Genomic DNA, 27,983 nt, shown 5'->3' with positions numbered 1-27,983 from the left:
AATACTTGTCAAATATAGTATTTAAAGGTTTCTGCAAAGTTGGGCAGTAACTGTTTCTCTGTATCCTCACTTTAACTTTCTAGCAGTTCTGGGATTTCTGGAGGTCTGTGCTCTGTGGAATCTTCTCTGTACCATCTTTAGTTGCTACTGTGGAAAACTCAAATCTATGCATTACTCTACACGTATTTTCCCACATTACTTTACCAGTTGTTTAAAGGGTTTTATTTCCTCTCCTGTGCCATAAATCATCAAGAAATAAAGACAACGGCATTAAACCGCCACATAGCAACAGATCTCATGATTTTATTTAGCAACACAAACTCTTGGAAAGCCTTTGTTTTTTTCTATTACCACAAAATAAAATGAAAGTGTGTCCAAAAATAACCACATGAATTTTTAAAATGACAAATAGGCAAATACCTCACAGTGGGTACTTTTTGTGACAGAACATCCTCGAAAGAGCCACCTCAAAGACAGAATATTTTTGGCTAAAAACTAAGTAACCAATCATATTTCCCTGAGTGCATCCATGACTTGTTAATATTTAAAAATCAGGCTGAGCTACATATATCAGAAAATGTATTTACCGTTTTATAGTTAAAATTATTTTACAAATATGGGTATTAAACACAGCCTCAGTGAGAAAGTGAACTCCCACAAAACATTTTATCATTTCAGTATCTGGTGGTAGCCACTACTATAAGTGCAGATGAATAGAAAGACTAGCAACAAAAGTTTTTCATAAACTACACCCAGCTAGTGGTTGGCTCAGTTATGCCAATGTTAACCCTGTATCAGGAAAACATACTCATTATATCAGACGTTAAACTTCAAAGCTAACACTTCCTGAGGGGGTTGTCTGGGGAAGGGGTGGGGAAATAACAGGGAGAAGTTTGAATACATGCACTGTAACCTGACCATGGGTAAGAACAAAACAAATTAAATGGCTAGTTCATTTCCCTCCTTCTAATTAGTGTTAAAAAGCAGATCAAAGAACTTAATAAACTGTCAAGATAGGGAAGAAATATCTGCAAGCTATACCAAGAAGGAGATATTATAATCTGTGATAAAAACAATGAAAGACAAGTCATCTAGAGAAGTTAAGCATGTGGACCAGAAACTTAAGAGTTCTTAGCAATGCCACTAAAAAAAAAAAAAAAATCACCTAGAAAAATACTTGAAAGAAAGATCCATGTAAAACCAATAACAACAGAGAGAGAAAAACAGACAGACAGCAAATTGGGTATTTACTTTGTAATATGGCATCAAAGAGTTCGCAATGCAGATCTTTATCACATTGTGATTGAACCCCAAATAGGCCAGCGCTCTGAAGTGGAATGGACTATTTCTCCTGGCAAACCTGGAGATTTTTCAAATCTGTAAACCAGTGTTTTATTAGAACACACTCTAGAACACTGAAAGCAATCTTCTTAGATGATAAATTAAAATAAAAAATCCCGGAAGCATATCTAATCCATGGCCCTCAGTCTCATGCTCAAGGATCACCAAATTCAGTTGTTTCCTGAGAGATAAAAAAATTGCACATAATCCCTAGGTCCCAATAAAGGTACCTTCTTTCTGTCATTGAGACTCAATGATTTAAGCAAGATACTATTCCATTTAAACTATCTCCATAAAGTCTGACTCTACCCAAGACATAAAATACACTAATGATGGTTCTCAGAAGGTCAGTTGTCATTCCGAAATTCATGTTTTCATACTTGCAATCTGACATACTGCTGCACGTAGCTACAGCTGTTTAAGTTCCTGTCCCCAGCTGTGTCCCCTGCCATTCTGAAATCCCCTAACAGCTCGTGGAAGAATGCAACAAATACCCACAGCACAAAAGCTCCAGTTCACAATCCATGTACAAACCCATCATCGCTGGCAGGACAAAATAAGTCACTGGACCACGAACTGCAGCAGCTGAGCCACAGGCACGCATATTCACTTTCCCTGTCACAGGAGAGAGAATTCTTGGCAGGAAGGACAGGTAAACAACAACTGGGGTACTAGCATCTTAAACCACTCTCGTTGTTTGTGAGTTATGAATGACCAGAAGTCCAGTTGATTTAATATTACAAACTATGACAGGGAAGAACACAATGATCACTTAGCTCAAGCTACTTGACTTACAGAAATGGAAATTTTGGAAGTTAATATTAGTTATACTGCTCTGTAACCTATTTGCTTTGATTGTGTTCTTCCGGAAGCATTAAGGATCATCTTATTTATCTTTCAACATACAAGAGAAGTTCAACAATTAAATTTAAGAGGTTCTTTTCCTGCTGTGCAAAGTCTGAGTCCACTACATAGTAATGAGTGCAGGGTTTCACACAACCAGTTTAAGATAGCAAAATGGGGAAAACCCCTAGTAAACAAATTATTTGAAGTGCATCGTTTTAATTTGATCTTTAAAAAACTACTTTTATTTTATCTTGACCAAAATGTTATGATTTGTATGATTACAGCAACCAGGAAAATTGAATTCAAGTAACTCTAAATGCATGGTAATTTTATATATGGTAATTCATTCTTCTATCACAGTACAGTTACACGCACAGAGGTGTACAGTATGTGTAAGTGGTTAACAGAGAAACCGAACTGAATACATCTTTGGAGGTAATTATTTACAGGAGCAGTTTAGTGAAATGCATATTCTGCTTGCTTAATCCAATGTTAACAGGCAAGTAGAAAACAAATAGCTTAGTAAAAGCACCAGGTGGAAAGTTTAATTTGAGGGACTTCCTACATGAGAAATAAATGGACAGAAGTCCTGAAGGGCAGAGAGGAGCCTCCATTGCTAGGGAAGGGGAAAGATGACAGATTCAGGGAAGGTACAGCACCACAAAGTTTCAAGTTTTATGCAGAATGACTAAGCTAAACTTTTTTAATTAAAAAGCAAATGAGAAGTTCATAGAACACAAGTTTGACAAAATTCACATTACCATAATACACAAACTGCCTCAAGCTTCAAATCAAAATATGAAGTAACTGCCTTATTTCAATACATAATATTCACTCTTCTCTTTTACATTATCACAGTAAAGATAATGTGAATTTATGTGCTAATTTCACCTGGAGTAAGAGACCTGCCACATCCTCATAAGGTTCTTCAGCACCTTCATGTTCACTCTTTGCCCCCAAAACTCTGAATTCCAAGTATACTCAGAAACCTGGTACTAGGCAAGCCAAAGTCTACAGTATTTTCATACCATTCAGGACATTTACATCACAAGATTTAGGTCCATATCTAATCAGAAGGCAGCAGAGACAGGTGGCAAGTGATACAAATAGGATCAAGGCTTTTAAGCGTAAAATGAAAAACGTTTGGTTTTTTTCAGAGATTTTTCAAAACTTGTTGTAAAGAGAATGCTCTTAAGCCCATGTTTAAGCATCTATATGCATAGTAAAGTAAGAACTTTTCATATACTCATCTGAAATGAAAAAAAGAATAGTCCCTTTACTAGATTTCCTGGGAAAGAAATGGAAACAGCCTGTGAAAGAAATCTAGCTGTATTTACTGAAAATAAGCTATGCTTTACATGACAGTTTGTTGAATGCTACTGTTTAAGAAACAAGCTTCATTATTACTGTTCAATGTACTCATTAAATACACAGGAATATTTGAGGAGTCTCCAGAGAAAAATTAGGGACCGGGGGAAAAAAAAAAAAAAAGAGGCCACTTCTTTTCCTTCTCAGATACTATACATGCAAAGTTCTTCGACAACAGATTACATCTTCAGGGTGTATGTGGGGGCATGCGTGGGATGGACGGAGAAGAATCTATTGAAAGATCATAAAGTCCTTCTTCAAAAGGACCCCAAGAACTTTTGAAGCAGGTAAACAAACCCACTCCTTTCTCAATAAAATTTCAGTAAAATGATAAAAAAACCCCCATAGCTACAAGCAGAGTCTCAGTTTACCCCCTCTTTATTTACACAGAATTACTCTGCAGTATACATTACAAAGTGAATTAAAGAATTTTTCCATTTCTTATTCCATATGTGAAGCGATTTAGCTGTCCAATATTAAAAACTGTTTTACATTTTAAATTTCCTCTGTATGAGACAAATAATTGAAAAATTGCACTACTTGTATTTGATCTTGTTTATACTAAAACTTTATTGTTCTTATGAAAAATATCACAAATCTCACAACAGAATGGCTGTATTAAACTTTTAGAAAATCATGCTTACCTTTTCTGTTGATATGAACTGAGGCCTATAGTTGTCTCAGTCTGTAAAAGAAAAAAATAATTTTAAATTTAAGACACTGACAGCATTATACTTCCTGTGGGGAAAAAAAACCAGCAACTATAACAAGTTAGTAGATCAGATCTTGAAAGACAAAAGGAGAAGTTCCAATCTGGAGCAGAAAATGCAAATTGGCTTTTTCCAATTACTTAAAGAAATTAAGCCTCTGCCAAAAGACTGTTTGGCCCTGGACAAGAACTGCAGTCAGTTCCCGTGGTAGGAACTCCTACAAACTGTAAGACAAGCAGCAACTTAACAACTTAAAGATTGAGAGGAGGAAAAAAGTCCAGGAAATTATAACATTGTAGGGGGCAAAATAAAAACCTAGCATAGATGTAAGAATCAAATTACAAAGAAAAGCATATAAACCAAGTAACAGTCAAGCAATTATCTCACTGGTGTAATTTAACGAACTAGAAAACAAAGAACGCTACAATCTCCATTTGATTAGGAAACTTCATCTCCTTCCCTGATAATGATCTTCTAGCCTCTATTATTCATACCTTTACTACCACTCTGCTGGACATTACAGTTAATTACCCAAAGACAAGGAGGTTAGGTTGTCTAGGAAATTCCAACTAGTTTACCCTTGGCGAAGGAATCCCAACTGGTCTAGAAGGCTGCTTATGGAATGTCCTCCTGATACAGCTAACATTAAAACATACCTGACTTTGAAAACTTCTGTCAAATTCCCACAGGATTTGGGGATCAAATTGAGGCTTTCAGTCCTTCTCTTAAAGGCATTTCATGGCCAAGATGAATATTGATCTTGTGGGAGCAGGAAGAAAGCTTACAGGTCTGATAAAGTCTATGGTGCACCTTGGCTCATCTGACACAGTTCACCTCTAGTATAAGGATGTCGTTTGTTTGCAAAGGGAATGAGAATTTTTCATATCTCATTTAAGAACTAAAATCAAGTCCCTTGGCTGGGCATTTCATTGACTTCTATTTCAACTACAAATTACACTTTCCTTCCTTGTTTTTCCTAAGATAAAAGTAGTTTTTCTTAAAATAATTTTTTTAAAATTATCTTTACTTGAAAACTCCTCTAATAAAAGAATATATATTTTATTTTGCTTTTTGGAGACACTTCTTTGAAATTTTATAATTATTACTATTAAATACTTAGTCCACAAACATTAACGTTTGATTCATGTAAAGGATCAACTCTGGACTGTAAATCTAAGTAGCGTTTCAGATTTTAAACGAAATTATTTTGTTTATTGACCCTCCAATTTGTATCAAACTAAAGAAAGCTGGAAGTGTATTATTTACCATTGTAAAACAAAGCTAATCTGTTTGTAACTTGAGGATTTATTTGCAATTTTAAATGTCTAGGCAGATGATCCATTAGCTTTTTTGTGTAGAGGAGCAGATTGCCTTGCTAAAGGGACACTGCAGGAGGAAGGGGTTCTCAGGAAATTACGCTTTGCAATATAGCATGATCAGTGCAGTTCTTCCTCACTGACCAGAATGCTAAGAGACAAGGTAAGTTGTTTCATATTGCCCATTTCATTATAACTTGAAAATCAGCAAGTTTTCATTTAAACTCAGCAAGCTTTAAATTAAACTTATGTATTATATTTGTACCTTAATTAGGAAAACAGGGCATTTCTTATTTTTTATTAAAATACACTGGCTTGCAAATATTTCCATTAAGTTTTCCTAGCAAAGGTATACTACTCCCATACTGATAAGCTTTTAGTTCAGCTTCTTCATTTGTGATGTCACCCTCCATTTTCTATTTCCATTAAGATATAATACAACCTGTAGGGAATTGTTTCAGAATCGTAAGAGAAATTCAATTAAAATGAAGAAAGAAGAAATTTAAAATCAGTTTTAGTTAATTGATGAATGCTTAAGATACGAAGTGTTTTCTACCTAAAACTTCCTAGGAAGCACTGCCTAACAAGTTAATTGATTAGGTCTGAAATCTAAAGAATTTAATCAGAAAAAAAAAAGATCTCTGCCTTCCATACCTTATTTTTTCCTCAAATTGGAAAAGTGAGAGCAAACCTTCCAGTTTTAAACTGCCACCCATTAATTTCTCAACTTAAAAAATAGATAGGAAACTGAATCAAAGTGAATCAGCTGAAAATATTTTCTTTCTATCCAAAAAGCACTTGTGCTGTCAAAAGCTGGTTTAACACTTCATACAAGCACTTGTTCAAAACATTAAGCCATTGATTTCCTCTAGTTCACAATAGCATGATTTTATAAGCTCTGCCGAAAATACATTATTGCTTAAGTATTTTAAAAATGGTTTTAATAAGCTTCAAACAGCTCCTTATAATTACATATGCTTATTCTATTATCTACTTTTCTACCATAAATCTGACAACCATGAATCACTGTCTGCCCTTCCAATTTTATTTTTCTTTTTTACTTTAAGCTATGTAACTATTGCCTACAGCTTGCAGATGTGCCCATTCTCTCTAAAAGCACATCAGACTACACCGGGCTCTGAGGGCTCTGCAAGAGATGCTGCACAGCCTACTCAGCAGAAACAGACTAGTGCTTGCTTATAAGGACTAAACAGCCCAAGTGATTTGACTGCAGCTGAGAGGCACTGATCTTCACCACTAGCTAGCTACCACTGATCTAGACTGACAGACAAATTGCTCAATAAGTCTCAGCATTAGTGAGATTTCTGCCCATTCTGATGTGTGTAGCAAGTGGTACACTCCAACTGTTGATGATGAGGAAGTTTTGGATCTGAAGATCTATGCAATACAATCAGTAATGCAGATGTACCCCAAAATGACCCAAATCCATTTTGAGTGTTTTCTCTACTAACTGAAATAATCTGCTATTCTTCCCTACCAAAGAACTGCATATAACCCTCTCTTTTTTACTACAGCAGTCATTTAAAGACATTCTTCTCCTGATTTCACCAATTCCATTCTTCCATGCTGTGCATTCACATCACTGACTTTCCTGCCTACTGGAAGGAAACAACCAAAAATTGCTGAGATGATGTTCCTGTGAAATATTGTTATACAACTGTACTGGTTTGGGCTGGGATAGAGGTAATTTTCTCCATAGTAGCTAGTACGGTGCTGTGTTTTGGATTTGTGCTGGAAAGAGTGTTGATAATATAGGGATGTTTTAGCTATTGCGGAGCAGTGCTCGCACAGCCTCAAGGCCTTTCCTGTTTCCCACCCCACCCCACCAGTGAGTAGGCTGGGGGTGCATAAGAAGTTGGGAGGGGACATGGCTGGGACAGCTGACCCCAACTGACCAAAGGGATATCCCACACCATAAGACATCATGCTCAGCATATACAGCTGGGGAAGAAGAAGGAAGGGGGGACATTTGGAGTGATGGCATTTGTCTTCCCAAGTGACCATTACACGTGATGGAGCCCTGCTTTCCTGGAGACAGTTGAACACCTGCCTGCCCATGGGAAGGAGTGAATGAATTCCCTGTTCTGCTTTGCTTGCATGAGCAGCTTTTGCTTTACCTGTTAAACTGTCTTTATCTCAACCCACGAGTTTTCTCACTTTTACTGTTCTGATTCTCTCCCCCATCTCACGGGGGGGAGGAGTGAGCGAGCGGCTGGGTGGGGCTGAGCTGCCGGCTGGGGTTAAACCACAACAACAACTAAACTTACTCTATGAAGTTAATTAATAGATGTATCAACACCCTGTATTCCTTACCAATGTCCTTGAAAGTGCATTATTCACTACAATTAAATACAACCTTCCTTTCAGTAATTGTTTTTTTCTTTAGAAACATAACTAAAGCACATAATTAAATTACCAGCAGTTACCTGACAGTCAGATGATGGAGCTAACAGGTTCAGATCCTATGACAGGGCAACCAAAATTGTCATTATCAACACTGTCCCATCCTTGACAACTAGCCTTGGCTCTAACAAGAGAGCATGTTCTATTAAGTTTTAAATTATTCAGTAGAGAAAGTTGTTTGTTATCTATGCTCCTAAGCATCGTAACTGGCAGTCAAAACCCCTAATATTAGTCTAAATCTAAGACCCCACCCAGGCCAACTTTTAGACAGAGGGCAGATGAAATTTAACTCCAGAAAAATACAGAAACAAATGGAAATACACATCATTGACAATAGCTGAACTACTACATGGCCATGGCTGTAGTTAACTGTTGGGAGTTAAATTCTCTGGCTGATCATACACTCAAGTTTTCCCTCCTATTTTCTGAAATTACAGATTTGTTATTAAAATATTAGAGTAATATCTGTAGATAAAGTTTAAAATCACAAATCACTTTGGTAGGACATCAAATGTCTGAAATATATTTAAGAGCAAAAAATCCATCAAAGATTCACGCTTATACAGAAAAGCCTGGGTTTTGCTTTCAGATGTCTGTTAAATACAAGCAAGATGACAAATTCATTTCAACGACACTTTGTGTGCTTTGAGCAGGGGTTTTTGTGGGTTTGGTTTGGTTTTTTGGTTGTTGGTTTGCTTTTTTTTAATCAGGGTCAATCAAGAGCAAAGAAATAGCATACCAACTTCAGCAGCTCATAGACCATAGCATCATGGAACTAAACCAAAAATAAATCTCATGTGGCAGTTTCTATAATTACCACTCATTTTTATTACACGTCAATCTTTAGAGTCGTGCAGTAAACAAAAACATACAAATGTGTTCAGTTACATGTTCTAAATACTTTTTTTTAATTTGATCTTCAAGTAAAATTGGACCTACTGTGCTGCAGTCTGGCATGCTATCTTTCCTGTGTGACTGCACAAAACTGTCAAATATAAATGCTAAGAACTAAACCCATGTACCAGATCAATCCACTATTTAAAGTGTAGATTTTGTTGAATACTGCCAGTTTATCAGGTAGAGAGAAATAAAATTATGCTCTTTAATAAATACAGTTTATTCTTTTCTCCTGTAAAGGATACATCTGTAATAGAGCAGCATTAGCAAAATATGATTTATAGGAAAATTTTATTAAATCTTATCTGTACGGGAGAAGTATCACAAATAACAAAATACTACCTTGCAATGTACAGATCAGGAAGAAGGCTGCATGTGCACACTATTAATATTTCAAGAGACACAATAAGCTAAGTTACAGAGGGAAAAAAATTCAATTGGATTAATTTCCTGATCCAACTGACTGCCTAACAACAAAAACTAAAGTCAGCACAAAAGAAACAGTAGAAATATACAACTGAGTGGGAAAAAGAAGCAGGAGAGGGAAAAATCACCGCTTTTACCAGTACTGGGAGTTTATAATCCTTCCACCCAAAAGGCTGTGTTCAAGTCTTGGATATAGATGATTTTTTAAATTTTTTTTTTTTTAATTTAAAGATAGCATATGCATTTAGGCTGTCACTACCAACAGTTGCATGCCTTAATTTATCTCTTATATAACCCTAGAAGGATTAAACTATAAACCAAAGGGATTTCTGAATAAAGATCTTGAGACAACTTGCACACAGTGAGTTAGAAAATTTGAAGGCAGTCAGCCAGCACCAGTTTCAAGACTTACAATAATTTCTCTCCAGAGGCTCATATCCTCAAGAAAGAGTTCACAGAGAATCTGTACCTGAGAGCTCACCTTACAGACTCAGTACAGTTGTGGAATGATACCAGACACCAATCTTGTGCACATGGAGAATCAAAAAACAGACCTTACAGTCTGAAGGCTGTCTCTAAAGGCATACTCATGGTTGTCAACTTTAGCCAGAAAACAAAAACAAAAAATCCTACCAAGAAAACAACGAACAACAACAAAAAACATTAATTTTTTAACGTCTCACCCATTTGTTATAATAGCTATTCTTCACTTCTTGGTAAGAGGTCACATTACCTAGCACGACATTCAGTCATCTAAACATAGGCATCTGCTGCCACTAGAGATTAATGTCCTAGGGCAACCTGCCTGGTCTCAGACTGACATCCAGAAGGGCACACAGTTTCTCCTCTGCCCTGTGCCATATCTGCCAGGTCCATGTAGATGTCTGGGACAGCCCAGGGCATCTGAAATAGCATTGGTTACCTACGTTTAAGCAACTGAATTAAAGCCCTAAAGACTTTAGGGAGGCCCTCTTAAGGCCTGAGGTTTCTGGAAAACAAATACATTTCTTTAATTTTACCAAATTCTCAACAACCAAAGCTTTCTATATTCCTACACAAGAGTATCCACACTAATTCAAAAGACTCTTTCAGTTTTAATTTTGTATGAACATTTTACATATTGTTATCTCATAGTAAGGCTGGTTCCTTCTTGTAGAAAAATTACGTGCTGCTTGCAACTGAACGTTGAGAGACAGCCACAAAACCGATATGTAGATGGCAGCTTAAATCTTCATTGCTGTATTCGTGAGCTCTATGCTAGTAAGTAGGATAATTAAAAGAAACATAATTAATGATGAATATCTTCCTCAAGGTAACAAAAAAAAAATGAATGCTGTAATCTGGATGGTAGCTGAAAGTGGACTGGACTGAGTCATTCTTGCCGTGCTCTTTCATGACCCAAACTCACATAAGGAAACAAAAACATCAGTTGACTTTAGCTGATGCAACACATGCTATTGACACTAGTTTTGCAACAGTCACTTACTCCTGGGCATCAATTAATTATTTTTAAACTAAAGCCTGGGGATGGCAATTCTTCCTGTACAAGAAGAAGAAACTGCAATTTTATTCTGAGCAGCAGAAGGACTTCAGCTGCTCACAAGCAGTGGCAATGAACGGAGGCGGCTTCTATTCCTTTATAAAATCACACACATTGAAAGGAAGCTCCAGAAGCCATCTAGTCAACCCTTGCCCAGGGGAGGTCTTGTTAGCACAGGTCGCTCACTGCTTTGGGCCATCAAGTTCTGAATATCTCCAAAGACAGAAATTCTACAACTTCTGTGAGTAACCTGGTCCAGTGTTTGATCACCCTCAGGCTTTTTTTCCTTACACAGGTTTGAAATGTCCCATGCTGAAATTTGTGTCCAAAGCCTCTCATCCTTCCACTATGCACAATGAAAAATCTGGCTCTTGTCACCTCTACACTGTCTACAGCAGTTAGTTTTCCCCTTGGTCTTCTCTTCTAAAGGCTGAAGAAACACATCCTAACACGAGAAGCATTCCAGCCCCCTGATTGTCCTGGTATCTCTCTGCTGTGCTTGCTCCAGTATGTCAGTGCCTTCCTTGTACTGGGTAGCCCAGACTGGACACAGTACTCCAGCTGCAGCCCCACAAGTGCTTAAGTTGGGGAGAAATTGCACCCCTCATCTTCTGGCTCCACATTTGTTTATACAGTTCAGTAGGCTGGCGGCCTTCTTTGCTACAAGGGCACATGGCTAATTTATGTTCAACTTGCTGTGTACCAGGATCCCCCAGGTCTTTTCTACAGTGCTGCTGTCTAGCCACTCACTGCCCAGCCTGTCCTGTTACACAGGTGCAGGCGTTATTCTCTCCCAGGTGCAGGACTTGCATTTGCCTTAGCTGAATGTCATGAGGTTCCTGTCAGCCTGCCAAAGTCCCTCTGAACAGCAGCCTTGCCTTCCAGTGTATCAACTACTGGGACCAATTTGGTAGCATCCCCAAACTTACTGAGAGTACTCTCTATACCATCATCCAGGCTGTTAATGAAGACATTAAGCAGTATTGTCCTCATTATCAAGCTCCATCATGGGTAACTGACTGCCAGCTGAACTTTGTACTGTAGAGTGCACCCATCGAGGTCAATGGTCCAGCCACTTTATTGCCCACTTATGTGGTCTGTATCTTAGCAGTTTGGCTATATGGATATCAGTGGAGATCAAAACCCTTTTAAAAGTCAACATACAACATGAAAATGTGAGGTAATAAAAAAATACATTTAAAACTTTACACCCTGAAAACACTATTGCTGATACACCAGAACCGAATGGTTGCCATTTCTGTTAAGATACTTCTTTACCGTGCCATACGGAATGAAGTACAGATCATGCAGAAAATACTAAAATTCCTCCAGTAAGAGATCAGCATTGCTGACTCCCACACATGTAACTCAGTCCCATAGCTTCCTCATTGCAAAGCCACCACAAGTCATGTTAAGGTTCCATCTAGTTGACATTTAGGACCACTGTAATTCTCATTACCAGCTTTTGTGACTAGCAGTTCACGAACAAAGACCGCAAATATCTATTAACTGTATATAACCACACAGGTTTTCTTGTTCCCCTATTTTAGCTATTCTGCAAACCAGTAAGTATCAGTAAAAACTTCTAGGAGTTTGCCTGTAAAAAAGCATTTCCTATACTTGAGATTATTGCAGCAAGGGTAAGTGTAGTTATTGATGTTAAGAGAATTTGGCTGAAGAGTCTTACCACTTTCCTTTTTCATTGTAGGAATATGCTACTTTAGAAATACTAATACATAAGCATAAGTGTTTGGAAAGTACTTCGTCTGAATAGAAGATCACTCACTCTGGAAAATAGTGGCCCCAACTACATTGTGCAAGAAAACATTAGATACCCACGGCAAGAGTTCTCGTAATAAACAGAATGACCTGGGAAACAGTCCTTTATGAACTAAAAGCAAATGAAAACTTTGCTCTGAAAAATAAGTTTTACTTTGCTTTTCAAAATAAAGTCCTCAAAAAGTAAGCCAGTATGTTGGCTTAACATGAAAGGATAATTTATTCAAAGTAACAGTTGTAGTTTATTTCAGCACTCCTAATATTTGCAGATGACATCATCGTCAGGGACCTGAAGCATCTGTCAGGTCTGGACAAGGGTTCAAATAATCAGGACACATGGAGGAGATGGCCTGACACTGACAAGGCGAAGTTTAGCCGAAGGAGAGCTCAAATCTAAAACTGGAAATAACTGACTAAGCAGTAGTCCACTAAAGAAAAGAATGTGTCTGGAGAGCATAGTGAAATACAAACTATATGAGCAAACAAAATGCTGTCAAAAATTTACAACTCATTTTGGAATTACTAAAACAAGTGTTATTACACAGGAAAGCAACTACTCTGTCCTTTCTCAAAGCCTCAGAGTACTAATGTCCTAATGAAATGCTATGCTTTAAGTAGTGTGTAGACAAATAGAAATCCAGTAAAGAAAGTTACAGGGTGTTTTTAAAAATTTGCATGAAGAAGCTATAGGTGTCTTTTAGTACAAAATTATCATTATGAAGAGGGCAAAAAAAGGTAACAAAAATCCAATTGAATATATATTGGAGATAAAAGAAGCAGCAAAACCAGCTTAGGTATGAAACAAATAGGTACTTAAGGAAACTTGTGAAAGTTACTTCTCTAGAGGTTTTAAGAACAGAAGAGTCAAGCATCTGCTAAGGGTAGTCCACCTACACACAACACTATCTGAAGAAAGCACCAGGTGATCTCCTGAGGTCCATTCCAAACAAACAAATCTATGGCTCTGTGAAGTGCCAACCAATTATACAGACATCTGCAAACTGCCTGCTATTGAAGAAAAAAAACCCAAAGCCTACATTGCATCGAGCCATAGACAATTTGTATTAATACAATTCTTACCCTATGTTCAGGATCTAAATAAATTATTTTAAGAGTTCAAAAAGTTGTTGAGTCCTTAAGGGGACTGATTCATGTGAAGAATAGACAGAATTAGGAAATTCTCCCATTATTGTAATTTAATCCATGGGCAGAAGCAGCATAAATTTATTCAGATATAAATGTTTAATCTAAACATGTACGCTAAAGAACAGTATACTAAAGAACAGAGCAGAAGTGAGAATTTTATTAAGACAAAGGGCAAAGCTACATGGTGTAGCACTTTCTAATCCACTTACTGGAAGTCCACACCCAAAAAGTACAGTCTCTGCTTCACTACTGTTATCCACTAGCATGAACTAATGAAACTTCCATTGCCAGTTTGTTTTTACTAAATGCAAGGCTTTTTTACTTTAAATATTTAAAGATTTATGCTCTTTCAATAAATAACTGTTTTAAGTCAGTCCGATCAAACCAAATTTTCCGATACATTTCATTTATTTTTTACAACAAAAGTCCTAAAATGTGATTGTGTGCAGTGGTTTCATAACACGTAAGGAGTGTTTCACTGATAGTATCTAGTCCAAATAAGTACAAGAAACATTATCAAGAGGATATACTCTAACTGGAGGGAGGTGGCAGGAATCCCTACTGATTAAATTATGTAAGACTTGGTATTTGATTTGCCTTCCTTGGAAAGCAACTCCTTCAAACAAGAAAAGGGATTGCTTCCACTGTAAAGGTATCAAATTCTTTGAGGGGGAAAAAATAAACCAAAACTGGAGATGGCTTAGACACTTCAATGATTATTAATCACTTTATACACTGAATTGGTTATTTTTTTATATTAAAAAAAAAATCACCTGAAGATGACATAACATTAGACGATACTGAGTTACATCACCGTATTTGTTATGTAATGATGGATGACCTACAATCAACAGTCATTTGTGAAAACTTACAGAAAGCCTAAAAGAGAAACATTCAGTAACATTACAGTAGCTTCAAAACTTTATTAAGTGTGGTTCACAAGACATAAATCTGTTTTTACAACAATGTATTTGCTTTGGTTTTATTTTTTAATTGCAGTAAGCAGTCACAAGAGGTCACCACATTAAAATCTACAGGAAAAAAACCAAATAAATTGTAAGCTAGAGAAACCATGCTGTACCATTCTGATTAAAAGGAACTGGTTTCACTTACATAGGTATTCTTGGCTTAAGAGCCACAAACATAATATAAAACATATAAACCATTTATTAGAAATTTTGTCTCTCTTGCTTTGTTTTAAATCAAATATTCAGCAGTGTATTAGGATAAGTGGCAGCCAAATGCAATCCAAAGCACTGCAAAGTTTACAGTGCAACATCCAGAATTGCTTGACTTTGTCCCACCACAATATTTAAACTAATTTTCCTGTCTCTGTTGCATTTTGCAATAAAGTTGGAATGATAATAAATCCATTTTACTTTTTCATCTTTATATGAATTATTGAGGTGGGTCACAGCAGCACCATTACCTTCTAGTCCTGAGAACTATAGTGATTAACAGAGTGCTAAAATTAATAAATAATTTCAGATTTGTAAGTTTAATTTTAATTAGTAAACAAAAGAGTCCTGGGGAAAGAAAACACCCAAAATGTAGCTAAGTGAATTCAGCTACATCATTTTTATCTTAAAAATTGGGCCAACACCTGTCATTTTTATTAAACGACTCCTGTCGAACAAAATACATTCTAATAGAATATGTAAAAGAAAAGAAACTAAACCTAGTGATTTTTTTTTCACTTATATTTATACTGATATGTGGTATCTCCATGCAAGTTAAAGAAATATAGAGAGTCAAAAACTGCAATAGAGACTGTAACCACTATATGGAAAACTTACACCATTCTACTCTGTATGTCCAAAAATAAGCCTACATAGATACCTCTTATGAGAATGTGTTTAGCACATGACATCTAAACAACTGTTTAATAAGGAACCTGGGGCTTTTTTGTTTACTTGTTTCGTAGGGTTTTTTTGGTTTGGTTGATTTTGTTTTGGGGTTGTTTTTTTTTTTTTTTGGGGGGGGGGGGGAGGGGGGTGTTTGTTTTTAACTGCAACCTTTTCTGTCACCAGTTCAGATCATTTTGAAGGATCTTATCCTTGTACATTATAATCTTAAAGTCTGTAATAAATTATTCTTGATTTCCATTAAGGACCAAGCACTAGAAGAAGGAAGAAAAACCCCAAACAACCAAACAAAAAACCCAAACAACTTAGGCAGGTGGGGAAAAAGAACAAACACCTTCATAAATCTGAAACAAATAATATTATCACAAGCCCAGAACTATACAGCTTTTACATTTGTTGACTCTTCTAGACTAAATAGGAGGTAGGAATTGCAGATCAAGCACTGCACTGGTACCTAATGAAGTTAAACATAGTCACATACCATGTGTTCTAATAATTTAAACAATTAATTGCTTTCTTCTTTCTCCTCTCCTCCCTTCTCAACTACCAGGACTAACTTCATCAAGGAATTTTAACAAAAGATATTCTCAACATAAATGTAATCCACAAAATGCACGCGTATGATATTCTAGTCAACAGAACTTCAGAACTACGTAGCTCTAAAGTATCAAGCCATGTTGCTATGTCTTTCATCCCAACTACTACCACCCTCTCAAAATGTCAGCACATATTCTTTAAAGTTATCTTTTCATCTGTTTTGACTCATGTCAAAAGAAAGCTAACAAGAATGGCAACATTATGCCTGAAAAATCTGTATTTGCAACAGCAATTACCTCACTGCGGTAATTTGAACTTTCTTTAAACCCAATGGCGACTGGGTTCCAAGAGCTGCCTTTAGATTTGGGAATGTTGCAACACTTCCCAGTTCCTCTAGTTGTGCTATCCAATTGCATCCCAACTCTACACCAAGATGAGTCCTAAACACAAAGCATCCCCCAGCTTTTCTGAGGAAAAAAAAAAACTGGACAAAAAGGCCAGACAGAACCTGTGGTAAACTCCACCAGTTTCCCAACACAAAAGATCAGGGAACCAGAAAGAACCTCAGGACATAACCAAGTATACTGTTGAAAAATCACTCTAGAAGGCCCAAAAGTTTTTTGGACTTACTTAAGCTTGATGCTTGCTAATTTTCAAAAATCCACTCACCCGTGAGTTTCAAAAGGCAGCTATCAAATAGAAGAAATGTGAAACATTGCTAGTTCAGATGATTTACTCAGACTACATACCTGCAATAGGTCTCCTTCATCAAAACGTAGCATTTCTATTATGCCATCCGACTGGATGAAAGCTGCGAAGAAAAAATAAAAAACTAAGTAACTTAACAGAAAAACACTGTTATTAAATTTAAAAAGAGCAACTTAAACATCTAAAATCTGCTGTACCTTGTCTTGTAGATAGAGCTATGACAAACCAAAATAACAATGCAGAGTCTAACAAAATACCAAATATAAATCTGTGATACTAATTTCCTCCAAGAGCTCCAATTCCAAGACGTTTGTATTAATAAGTACCACACTTTGCAATTCAGTTTTTTGGCATAAAAATGTTTAACTCCAAAGTGAAAAACTTCTTCTAGGTTCCCTAAAAAGACTGGCTGTACCAAGCTAACTCAGTACTTCAACCAGTATGACTGACTGGATACCTGAACAACTGAGTTTAATGCATCTAAGTCCACAAAGAATTCCAACACTTAGAAACGGAATTTCAGTTTCATTTATACACCTAAAATCTTAACTGTACATCTGGAAAGCCTTGTTCACACTGTTCCCTAATCCTCAATGTGGCAACAACTCTCTCTATCTTGACAGTAACATAATAAAATTTGAAACAGTTTAGAAGTGTTTGCACCCTATGACTAAACTCAATGAAAAGTTCATGCCTCAGTCACATATAGGATCCGCAAATTGAGCATTCCTCCTCCACTCATTTCCTCTAAATGTTTGGTCAGGCAATTGTTCTTCAATTCCTCTCAAAATGTAGGGAATGCTACTTTCTTTTAAAGACAAAGAAATAAGGGCATTGCCCTTCCTGTAAAATATAATAACTTGTACAAGAATGAACATGAGTTAAAGAGGAAAGAAAAGTTCAAACAGGTCTAAATTTTACTCCCCAAAAAACTATTCACACACACACAAAAAAGCACGTCTTTAGGATAAAATACAGTAACAACCTCAAACTAGAAAACTGTATTAAAAAAAAAAATCCCTATAAATAACTCCTCCCCCACCCTACAACCTTTTTCCGTGACTGCCTTTACCATTCAACTAGATGAAGTTGAGAGAGTGAAAACACACCCCTCTTTCTGCAAAGAGGAACAACTTCAATGGGAAGAAGTTAAAGATTTCCCAGCACACAGAAGCATAGTGCATGCTTCTGGAAGATGGAATTTGAATCCAGGTCTGAAAAAGGAGATCTAAACCTTCATCTCACACTTTGAAGGTCAACAATGTGTTGTTGAAGGTCAACAAATGTTCTAACAAGAACTATTATCATAAGGTCACCAACATTGTCACTTGTCTCTCTGATGTTTTAAAAGAAAAAGTAACATTACTTTCAGAAAGCAAAAAAAAAAGAAAAAAGCACTCTTGGCAGACAGGAGTAAAGGCACCTACCACACAGAGAAACACTATTTTTGACAGATATTTGTCCCAAGCATTTTCTCACTGACTGCTTTAGTGACATCTCACTCAGCACCCGAAATTCAATCTGCTACTTTATCACTGTTTGCACATCCCATTCTGCATCCCTGACTCCCCCCATATTTTGATACCTTCTTCTAAAAGGTACAAACTCCACCACCTTGCTTTCACGTGACCAAAAGTAAAAGTTAACATAAAACAAAGACTGCTGCTGTCATCTCCAAAAGTCTCTTTTGGTATGCAAAAAAAACAAACACCACCACCAAACAACAAAATTCTATATAATTACTTTCCAAGCCACCATACCTCAGAATTCTAATGTTTAGTGACACAGGCTGAGAAAGCAGCCCTGCTCACATGGAAGTGTGAAAATCACCATAGAGGGGAAAGGGGGGGGGGGGGGGGGGGCTCAGATTATAAACAATATGCATGTCCTGCAATATTAACAGTGGCATGAGCAGTACTAGTCAGTCATGTCAGCAATATCCTAGAAATTTTTTTAATGTATTTATTGGTTTTACCTTAATGATTTTCAAAACAAACAAGTCATCCTTAATCCAAGAATTAGGTGTTTGGTCAATCATTTATATCGAAGAACATAGGGCAAGAGATTTAAAAAACCAAAACAAAACCAAAACAGCATTTAAAGAGCTGTTAAGAGATCAACTCCTACAGCTTGTGAAGATTTGGGCTTTTAAAATTTATATTATTGGAGTAGGTCTATCAGTTTAAAGTTTAATCCTAGAAACAAAGAACAAGGGAATTCTTGTCAATTTAACTGGCAATACATATGCAAGACATTCAAGTCACTGTTTAATTTTGTCTTTAAAACCATTCAAGAATCTGTAAGTGAATTGCAGCACAAGAAGTAAGAAAATGAAGCTTTGACATGTTATGTTAAAAAGCAAAGTATGACAGTTAATCACAGCTTCATAGAAATGCAATGCCTATCCTCTGTGCAAAAAAACCAAACTACAGATAGTTGATATGGAGGGAAAATTCTCAATTTTTAACTTAGGGACAAATCCAGCATGAAATGATGTTTTCTCATGTATTTGATTTACTGCAAGTTTAACAAACACAATTTAAGAGAAGAATTTATCAATAAGAGCACATCTTCCTAACACTCAATGCACCTCTGACGTTGGGCTTCTTGGCATTCTTTTGTTTTCTAGCTTTCTGCACTGGAAACAAAGAATACACAGAACTTGACTGTGACATTAGGCACAAACAAAAAACATTAGAAAACAGCTTTTTTATATCCATAGTCTATCATCAACCAGTAACACATAAAAGGTTATTCCTTCGAATGTATGTTTTCACATAAAATTACAAATTCTTAATATTTTCCTGAGGCTTATTTCCCATTTTAAATATTATACACTCTAGGTACAAAGAGCAGAAAGTAGCAACAATTCTTCCATAAGGATAACACACACAGAAGCTCCCAGAAACAAGCCAAAACCTTCTACCCAAGCAGCTTGAACACAGGCAGCCCTTCTGTAAACCCCACGTTCTCAACCACTCTGAAGTTATTTCATCTTTGTTGCACCTTAGGAACAAAGCAACAGATGTTACAGAACATTTTGAGCGGATGACACTGTTAAATAGAAGTGCCATTCATCATTATACCATTTAAGAAATGTTTTCAGAGAGCAGATGACAGTTAGTGCCAGGTGAAGTCAGAGGCACTGCAAAGCTTGGCTGCTGGCCATTTCGCAGCAGTCGCATCTCAACTCAGACTGTGATGAAGTTTCTGTGGTTATACCTTTTACTTCGTTTTAGGCTAACTTTCAAGCCTTTGTTTCTACTTTATCAGTTATTTCATCAAAGCAAGGAAATGACAAGTAAATACCTACACCTTCATGAGATGAAAGCTTGTTTTTGCAACTGACTTCTCAGACTCTCAATTCAGGATGAAGCAAGGAGTCACCTCATTCAAATGAGGCAAAGCCAATTACATTTTAAAAAAGCTCCACTGATGAGTCATAAAGAATCACCCAAATCCCTGTAAGAGCAGCTCTCAAACTGTCCAATATGGACCACAGAGAGGACGAAGGCTTCTTCAAAGTTACATGCAGATGGTGCCCAAAGAGCAGAATGCTTCCTTCAGAGTACTTGCCCATTCCAGAATTAGAAGCAGTTGCTCACCATTTGCACTTGTACTACCTGAGCTAAGTAAGTTCACAAACTTCTGTACTGCAAGTCCAAAAATAGTCTTTTCTGTCCTTTTACACAAAATATGTATGTCACCAATAGAGAATAGGTTATTACCAATGCCAAAAGACTCTGCAAGCAATTAAGTATGAGATGACTTGGGCATGCTTTATTAGGTGAACCATTCCCCATGCTACAGAGGATGACTGTTTCTGCAAAGTCCCTAACAATTTCTCCTGGAAAAACTTCTTCCCAATGTCCAGGCTGATACCACCATGCTCCATTATCAGTCTAATACTGTAGCCAATACTTTAATTCTCCAGAATAGTAAACTGCAGCAAATTAAGAACTGCTGCCTTGTGCCATTTCGGTCACCCCTGCCACATGACTGGCAACTGCTACGAGAGGGGCACAACGTAACATTTGGGGTAGGAAGCATTTCAGCTGTCACAGCGTGATCTGCCACTGCACAAATCAACAGCCAAGAAGCCAAATTACACATTAGGAAAAATAATTTCTTCCTGACCCTACAGGCAACTGAAGCCCTGAAGGCTGATTATAATAGTTATTGGTCAAACTTTAAATGTTGTTAGCAGGTTCACAGCCCAAAGAAAGAAAAGGATGAAGATTCATATCCACAGATTTCAAGGCCAGAAGAATCACAGTCTCCTTTCCTCCTCACCTATGCTGAACAGAGTATTTTCTTCCAAGAGGAATACACAGATCCCTCTCAGCAGAAAACCTTTATCCTTTCAAGCACCCGCAAGAAGCAAATTTATCAGATTCATGAGAATCCGTGACAATTTCAGTCACTCTCACTGCTAGGATATTAAGTGATTTGAGGGTCAAATTTTTCCAGCTTCTAGCTTGCGCATCCTGGTTTCCTCTTTTCTGACAGTAGGTCATTATTAACAGAAGTGATGCAGACAACAGCAAATGCTAAAAATACTGTAAGTTTAATTTGCTGTTTGTTTTCAATTTACAGCCTTTAAAATGCAACTTCTTTGCTTAAGTCAGCTTTTCTATGAAAAGTCCATAAAACATATCAGAAAAAGACTATGAATGTAGGTCTCTCCACTTGCTCCAAAACACCTTTTTCTACAGAGAGCATTTTCTAAGCTTTTCCAAACTCCTTAAAAAATGGCAAAACAAAAGCCACCACCACAGCCATAACCCTTGCCCCCCACACCTCAGCTTTCTGGAACAGTAAAAACACTATCTAGTCATTATTACCAGTGGATTTCTAAATGCCTTCCCCTGCCTTTTCCAACAACATCACAATGCTTGATGGTAAACACCTAAAGTAATAAAAATGGAAACAATAGTGGCCTAAAGAGATACTGAATGCACTTAAATTCCTCAAAGCTTAAGAAGCATCTTCTAACAAGTTTATATAGCTAGCAGTCAAATTTTGCTCAAATACAGTCCTATTTTAATTGTCTCTGGTCCAAGCCTTTTATATTTTAGCTTAAAATAAGAAAAGTACAGACCTATAAAGCATCAAGTAACAAGAAGAAAATTCTAAAATCCTACACTTCTCCAAAGTAAACCGGAACTTAATACCAAAATCACTTTAGCCAACACCAGTCTTTAGATGTGCCTAAATTACACATAACAGAATACATTTGCATGTAATACGAGACCACTGAATATGCCAAGACTCTTGGTGCGCAACAATTAAAAAAATTCTCCATGGTTCACAGGTTATGAGGCCTACCTCTGACTGAGATCTGATTTTTAAGGTGGCTTTGCAAATTTTTCTTTCATTTAGCCACTGTCAATTTCTTAATTCCAATAGGAATGTATATTCTGGCATATATACTTATAAAAACACTATTTGAAATATTACTTAGTTCTGGAACAGTTACTCCATAACATGGTGCTTTCATTTATTTTTATGTTAATCATCATCTTACATGCTTGTAAGAACTGTTTTCTCCCTTAACTCTTATCTAAACCGATTTTCTAATAAGCTGTATTTATACAATCTGGTATCTTCTAGTCTATGAATTTTCTCCAAACTCTGGAAATAACGTCCCAACTTACTAAAATAGGGCCAGATCGACTCCTTAAACCTCTCCTAATTTACACAAAGTTTTTTAAAAGTCCAGTTCCTAACCCTTTGTCTTAATGACTAAGCTTCCTTCAAGGTAATATAACCACATGAACCAATTACAACATGGTAAATAAATGTCATTCACTTCTGTCTGTGTAATTGTAATTACAGCATTTGTATCACTACCGGTTAAACAGCACAACTAAAACTGGACCAGTCAGTTTTAAAGCTTTGACTATGAATTAACTGCTCATGTGAAATCACACAATTTCAATCATCCTGAACAGTAGAAAACTGAGCAGCATTTGAAATACAGGCTGGTGGATACAGAATGATAAAATAACATTATTATGAAAGGAAAATTACATTGTAAAAAATTAAATACCACACAGATAAAGAAAAACAGTACTATGCTGTAATGCAAGCAACCATTTTTATCGGCTTCAAGAATACAAAAGGCTGGTAAGCCTCAAGAAACACATCCCAGTTCAGTGTTTAACACAATAAAAGCTGTTTAAAGAAAGGCCTATTCTCCAAGACGAGAGAGTCGGTGTAGCTATCAGCCTGATTTTCTGCCTACATCCCAACAGGTGACTGTTCATTGGAAATGTAAGAGATCATTCTCTTATGAGCCAGCAAATCTCAGGCAAGAGGCTCAGAGAGAATCACCAGCCAGCAGGCTTCCTTCCTAAATCCTCTTGCACTTTCACAGTCGATTCGCTTGTTTCTTTTCCAGTAGTCCATAACGAAGAGGAATTAATAATTTTTCCAACAGACCTCAGGAAGAGCCATCACAGCCAAGACAGTAAATACACACAAAGTAGTAAAGATCACATGCAAAAATAACTCACTTTGAAGTATTTTTAAATAGAAACATATTCATTCTTTTTCCTCATTAAAACCCCTAATTACCATCCCTCAAAAAGCCAGCTTGCCAAAATTTTATTTCTGTTTACATATTAGAGAGTTGAAATAGAAACATTCCTAGATAATGCACTTTAATCATCATGTGAAATGAAAAAGCAATATATTAAGCTAAATAACAAAAAGACAGAGTTTTCATTAAAAATCTCATTTTGGACTACTGATTATAAAAAACTATTTTTATGACTTTACACAACACGTACTCAAATAAGTTCGTATGCACCAACCTATGCCCAAGTTAATACAAGCTAAACAGAGACAGTAGATCACTTGCACTGCAATACCTGAGCGCACGACTCGGTATTCCACAGTAAGGGGGGAAAAAAGTCAAATAATTCGTATTCTGCTGCACACAACAGCACAAATTTGAGTGTATACACTGTTACCCAACTAAGCCTGCATATAATCTTTCCCTAACTTACTCATGTGTCATTTCTGACTTTAGATACTAGACAAGCTTCTTTACACAGCAAGGCCCTTTCCTAGTAAGGAGAGCTGTCACATTGTGTTCATCCACTCATCTCTTTTCCCCTTAGTTAAAGCTGATGCAGATTTTTAGGAATTCAGTGATCGATTCAGTTTTTAAAGCCAGCCACAAAACGGAAAGTGACAGCACAATTCTGATTCAGAACACAGGCCCCAGACAGACAATGAAGCTACTGCTTAGTCTGAGAATGGAAGAAAGCGGGTCTCCGTCCTGAAGACACAGTTCACACATCTGGCTCATAACATTTGTTTCACACTTTAGAAGATGGTGCAACTGCTCGAAGGTTTCTTTTATGGAGCTTGCACTGATTGGATGTGTTGTGTAATAGATATATCCTTGCGATAAAACTATAGAAACATACCTAGAAACAAAAAAGCTCACTGAAAGTAACACATACTACACCTAGCAGTCTGCTTTTATTTAGTTATTTTTCTAAGAAAATTGCTTTAGATAATTTTAGAATGACAAAAGAAAGAATCACACATTATTCAAATACCTTTATTCTCAGATGCCTATTCTGTACTCAGCCTGTATTTCCACCTTACAGAAATTTGCATTTTCATCCACTTCAGCTACAGCAGTTTTTATTTTAATCTGACTTTTTTGTAATAAGAGTTTAAAAAGTTATCTGCTGTTGACCAAAATGGTCTATATCAGATGGTAGCAATAAATATCATAAGACTTCACTATTTTAAAAAAAAAAAAAAAAAATCAAATACTGCTTTAAAAGTTGCTAGACGCTTTAAAATACCTATTAAAAACACTTGCTTTAGGTTGGTGCTTTACTTTTAAACATTTCAATAATTTCATTTGTTCCTCCAAAGACATTTAATTGCTGGCTCCAAAATGCTTCTCAGGAAATAATATCCAATTCTGGTTTTTCATTAAGATTTCACAGGGGGGTATGAATAAGAACACTTATTTTTAAATAAATTACAAAACAACAAAAAAAAACGAAAGGAGAAATAATTCTCTCTCATCTGGAGAAAGACTTCAGCACACATGATTTTTAAGCCAAAGAGAACAATACTTCTGACACTCATGGAAACTTCTCATAAATCATTCAAAGAGATGGAAAAATTTAGAAGGGAGTTAAAGAGAAACCCAATATCTGCAAACAGCAGTCTTTTTTCTGGCTTTGGGCCATACAACTTATGGCTTTTTATTCTTTCTAATGATGGCAATTTGAAACATTTTACAATTTCAATATGCTAAATTAGGTTGTACCTCTATAAATTTGTCATTATTGAGCTTGTACAGACATAAAATTAATTGGAACTAGCCTCAAAAACAAGATAACCTGTCCTGCAATGAGAGAGGGGGAAAGCAGTAGCCCCTCCAAACTATTCTTAAATCTTCATCACACTTCAGTTCTCAAATTTGAGATTAGAAACTTCTAATTGGGGCAATAAATTTTACTACTCATGTAGTATTGCAAATTGATGTGTGCACAGATAACATGGACTTACTGGAATTCTAACCTTTTCAGAATATAGAAACATCTGATATGTAGTTTACTAGAAATGACAGTTCATAGATTCTGCAGCCTCAGGAGCACAATGCATTAACTGACAATAATTGTAACTATTCCCATTAACATCAGCCTTCCAAACTTGCACTCTTACAAAATTAGCCACTGAACAGACCCACGGAACCCACTTACTCAAAAAAATGGATTGTGCCAACACAGTGCAAAGACCTACTTAAAAGGTACATTCAGGCTGATTAATGACTTTAATAAACCTACACAAGAATTGTTCTCTACACTGTAGTAAAGAGGAAGGAGGATGGGATTTTCAGAGTTTCCAAAAAACCCCACCGAACAGGAAGACAACAGCACCAGACAGATACCTCGCAACATCTAAATGTCTTCCTGGCAATGTGAATGCAATCAGGGAAGACTTACAGCTGATGCTCTGTGGACCCTGCTCAGTTTTCAATCCTTACTCTTACCTTGCCACCTGCTACAGAGGATGCTTTGTATCACTCATCTTAACCAATGTTATGACACAGAAAACAGCAGCCTACTGAGTGACAGAGTTCTGCTCTCCTCCCTGCCCCGATTCCACCCCCCTCCCCCCTTTTTTTAAGTCACTTATCAGGGTGGAACTGCATGAATTTATAGAACAAAGGAAACAGACAACACATTAATGTAGATTTTGCTGCATAACACTTGCAACTTGATTAAGACTCAATTACAACTGGAGAGAAGGATCCTTGGGAGGGAGGAGCACAGTATCTCCACCCTCTCTGTGCTCATGTGGCAACTATTACTCAAGTGTCCACTGGAAAGAGCTATTAAGCCTGGAGGACAAGTAAAAGAGCAGCAAGATAATGCTTAGTCAGCTACCATATGAAGTCTATAACTACAACAATCAAAGGTCAAGAAAAGGTAGGAAAAGCCTAATGGTAAAGCCCTAGTGTTAATGATGTGGCAGTAATGCTACTTAATTGATTGTTTAGCAAAGCAGTCTGTTGACTTGCCATGTGGGAAACACAGACCAGCAGGAAAAAGCTGGCCACAATGTCTGATAAAGCCAGAAAAGAAACGGATGGAGAACAACTGCAGCAAGTTTTGAAAGAAGATAAAATACAGGGCAAGAAGAATGAAACAAAATAGGGGAATAACAGTTTTGGGGAAAAAATCCAAGAACATTAACAAGAAATTAAAGGTGCAAGTAGGCATATGGAAATGAAATGCTTAAGTACGTTTAACTGCAGAAATCCATTTCAGCTACCCAAAATACCTTGGAAGCAGTTACCCCTCAGAAGTAAATAAACAATCTCTTCTGGTCAGACTCTTTCAGAAACTGCTATGACCACCTGGGTTGACAACCCGCACAACACAGATCACAATGTTACCCAATAATTCCAAACCCTTAGGCTTAGTTACAGCATGTTTTGCAGAGACATCTAATTCTACTTTAAAGATTGCAACCACCCCACATCACTAAGTTGCCCCTTAGCTAAGATAACAGTCAATTATCTTCACTCAAAAATACCTCTCGTTTCTACTTTGACATGCCTAGCACCAGGTCTCAACCTAAATATGCACACCTTTGCTAGATTAAATGGCCCTACAGCATTAGAAGTTTTTTTGCCCAATACAGGTACTTTTAAAGCACAACAATAATGCTAAATAAATACATTTTTAAATTCAATTTCTGAGTTCCTTACTCTAATGTCTTTTTCCCTAGAGAAATTCAATTTAATCAAAGGAAGAATTCATGGGACTCATCCAGTACTGGAACTCTGATCAAATTTTCCCTGATGAACTGGAAGTTTGTTTCAGTCTTTTCTCCATCAGATAATGATATTCAGTAGTACTAATTGGCAGAGTAAGTTCACCTGTGACGCTTCAGTCTCTGGCAATGCAAATGATCTCTCCTTCAGCATCAGATATAACCAGGTTTCCCAAAAACCAAGCAATTTATTCATATTTTCATTATTTTGGAAGATACAGTTTAGCCAAAGCTATTTGGGCAGATCATGACCTAGTTAAGCTACACGAAAGGCAACTGACGAGGTATACAATAATATAAAAGCAGCTGTATCATAATATAAAAGTTCCCCCTACACACACCTTCCTTTTGTTATATTTAGGAGCAACAACTTAGAGGGCAAGAGTGGTCTCACTGCTTTCTATCACCGAATTAAGTAGCAGGATGGCTGGGGGCAAGGGTCTCGCTAGATAATGGCCATTTCTGGTACCTCGAGACTGCCCACTGCTGGCTCCACAGACTGAAGTTACACACAGGTCCAGAACACCAAAGCAAACATACGAGAAGGAAATGGTTTTCAGTAAGGACCAAGTATTCCATGTCCCTTGCTGCAAGAAAGGAACAGCCAAACTTGGCAACATTCAATATCCAGATCTCTAAGTATTTCCTCAGATATACGAGTTGCACAGATTGTTAAGTATTACTTTAATACATCTTGTATATTAACATGTCAACCACAATCCAATTTATTGTCATATTACCAGCAGCTAGCAAAGATGGA

The 27,983-nt window shown here is 36.8% G+C and overlaps 1 protein-coding gene across 1 annotated transcript in view; it reads right to left on the bottom strand.

The window, feature by feature from the left end:
• Nucleotides 1-27,983, bottom strand: part of TMEM131 (transmembrane protein 131) — a 111,947-nt gene that overhangs the window by 74,076 nt on the left and 9,888 nt on the right. Inside the window, exons 2-3 of the mRNA XM_075523705.1 lie at nt 16,945-17,006; nt 4,200-4,240 (exon numbers count right to left, since the gene is read on the bottom strand). Of these exons, the coding sequence (XP_075379820.1) occupies nt 4,200-4,240; nt 16,945-17,006 (103 nt within the window). The remainder of the gene's footprint in view (nt 1-4,199; nt 4,241-16,944; nt 17,007-27,983) is intronic.

Source organism: Mycteria americana, chromosome 1 (genome assembly GCF_035582795.1).
Source record: "Mycteria americana isolate JAX WOST 10 ecotype Jacksonville Zoo and Gardens chromosome 1, USCA_MyAme_1.0, whole genome shotgun sequence".
Lineage (NCBI taxonomy): Eukaryota > Metazoa > Chordata > Aves > Ciconiiformes > Ciconiidae > Mycteria > Mycteria americana.
The sequence above is the reverse complement of the archived record's forward strand: the minus strand, read 5'-3'. Positions and strand labels throughout refer to the sequence as shown.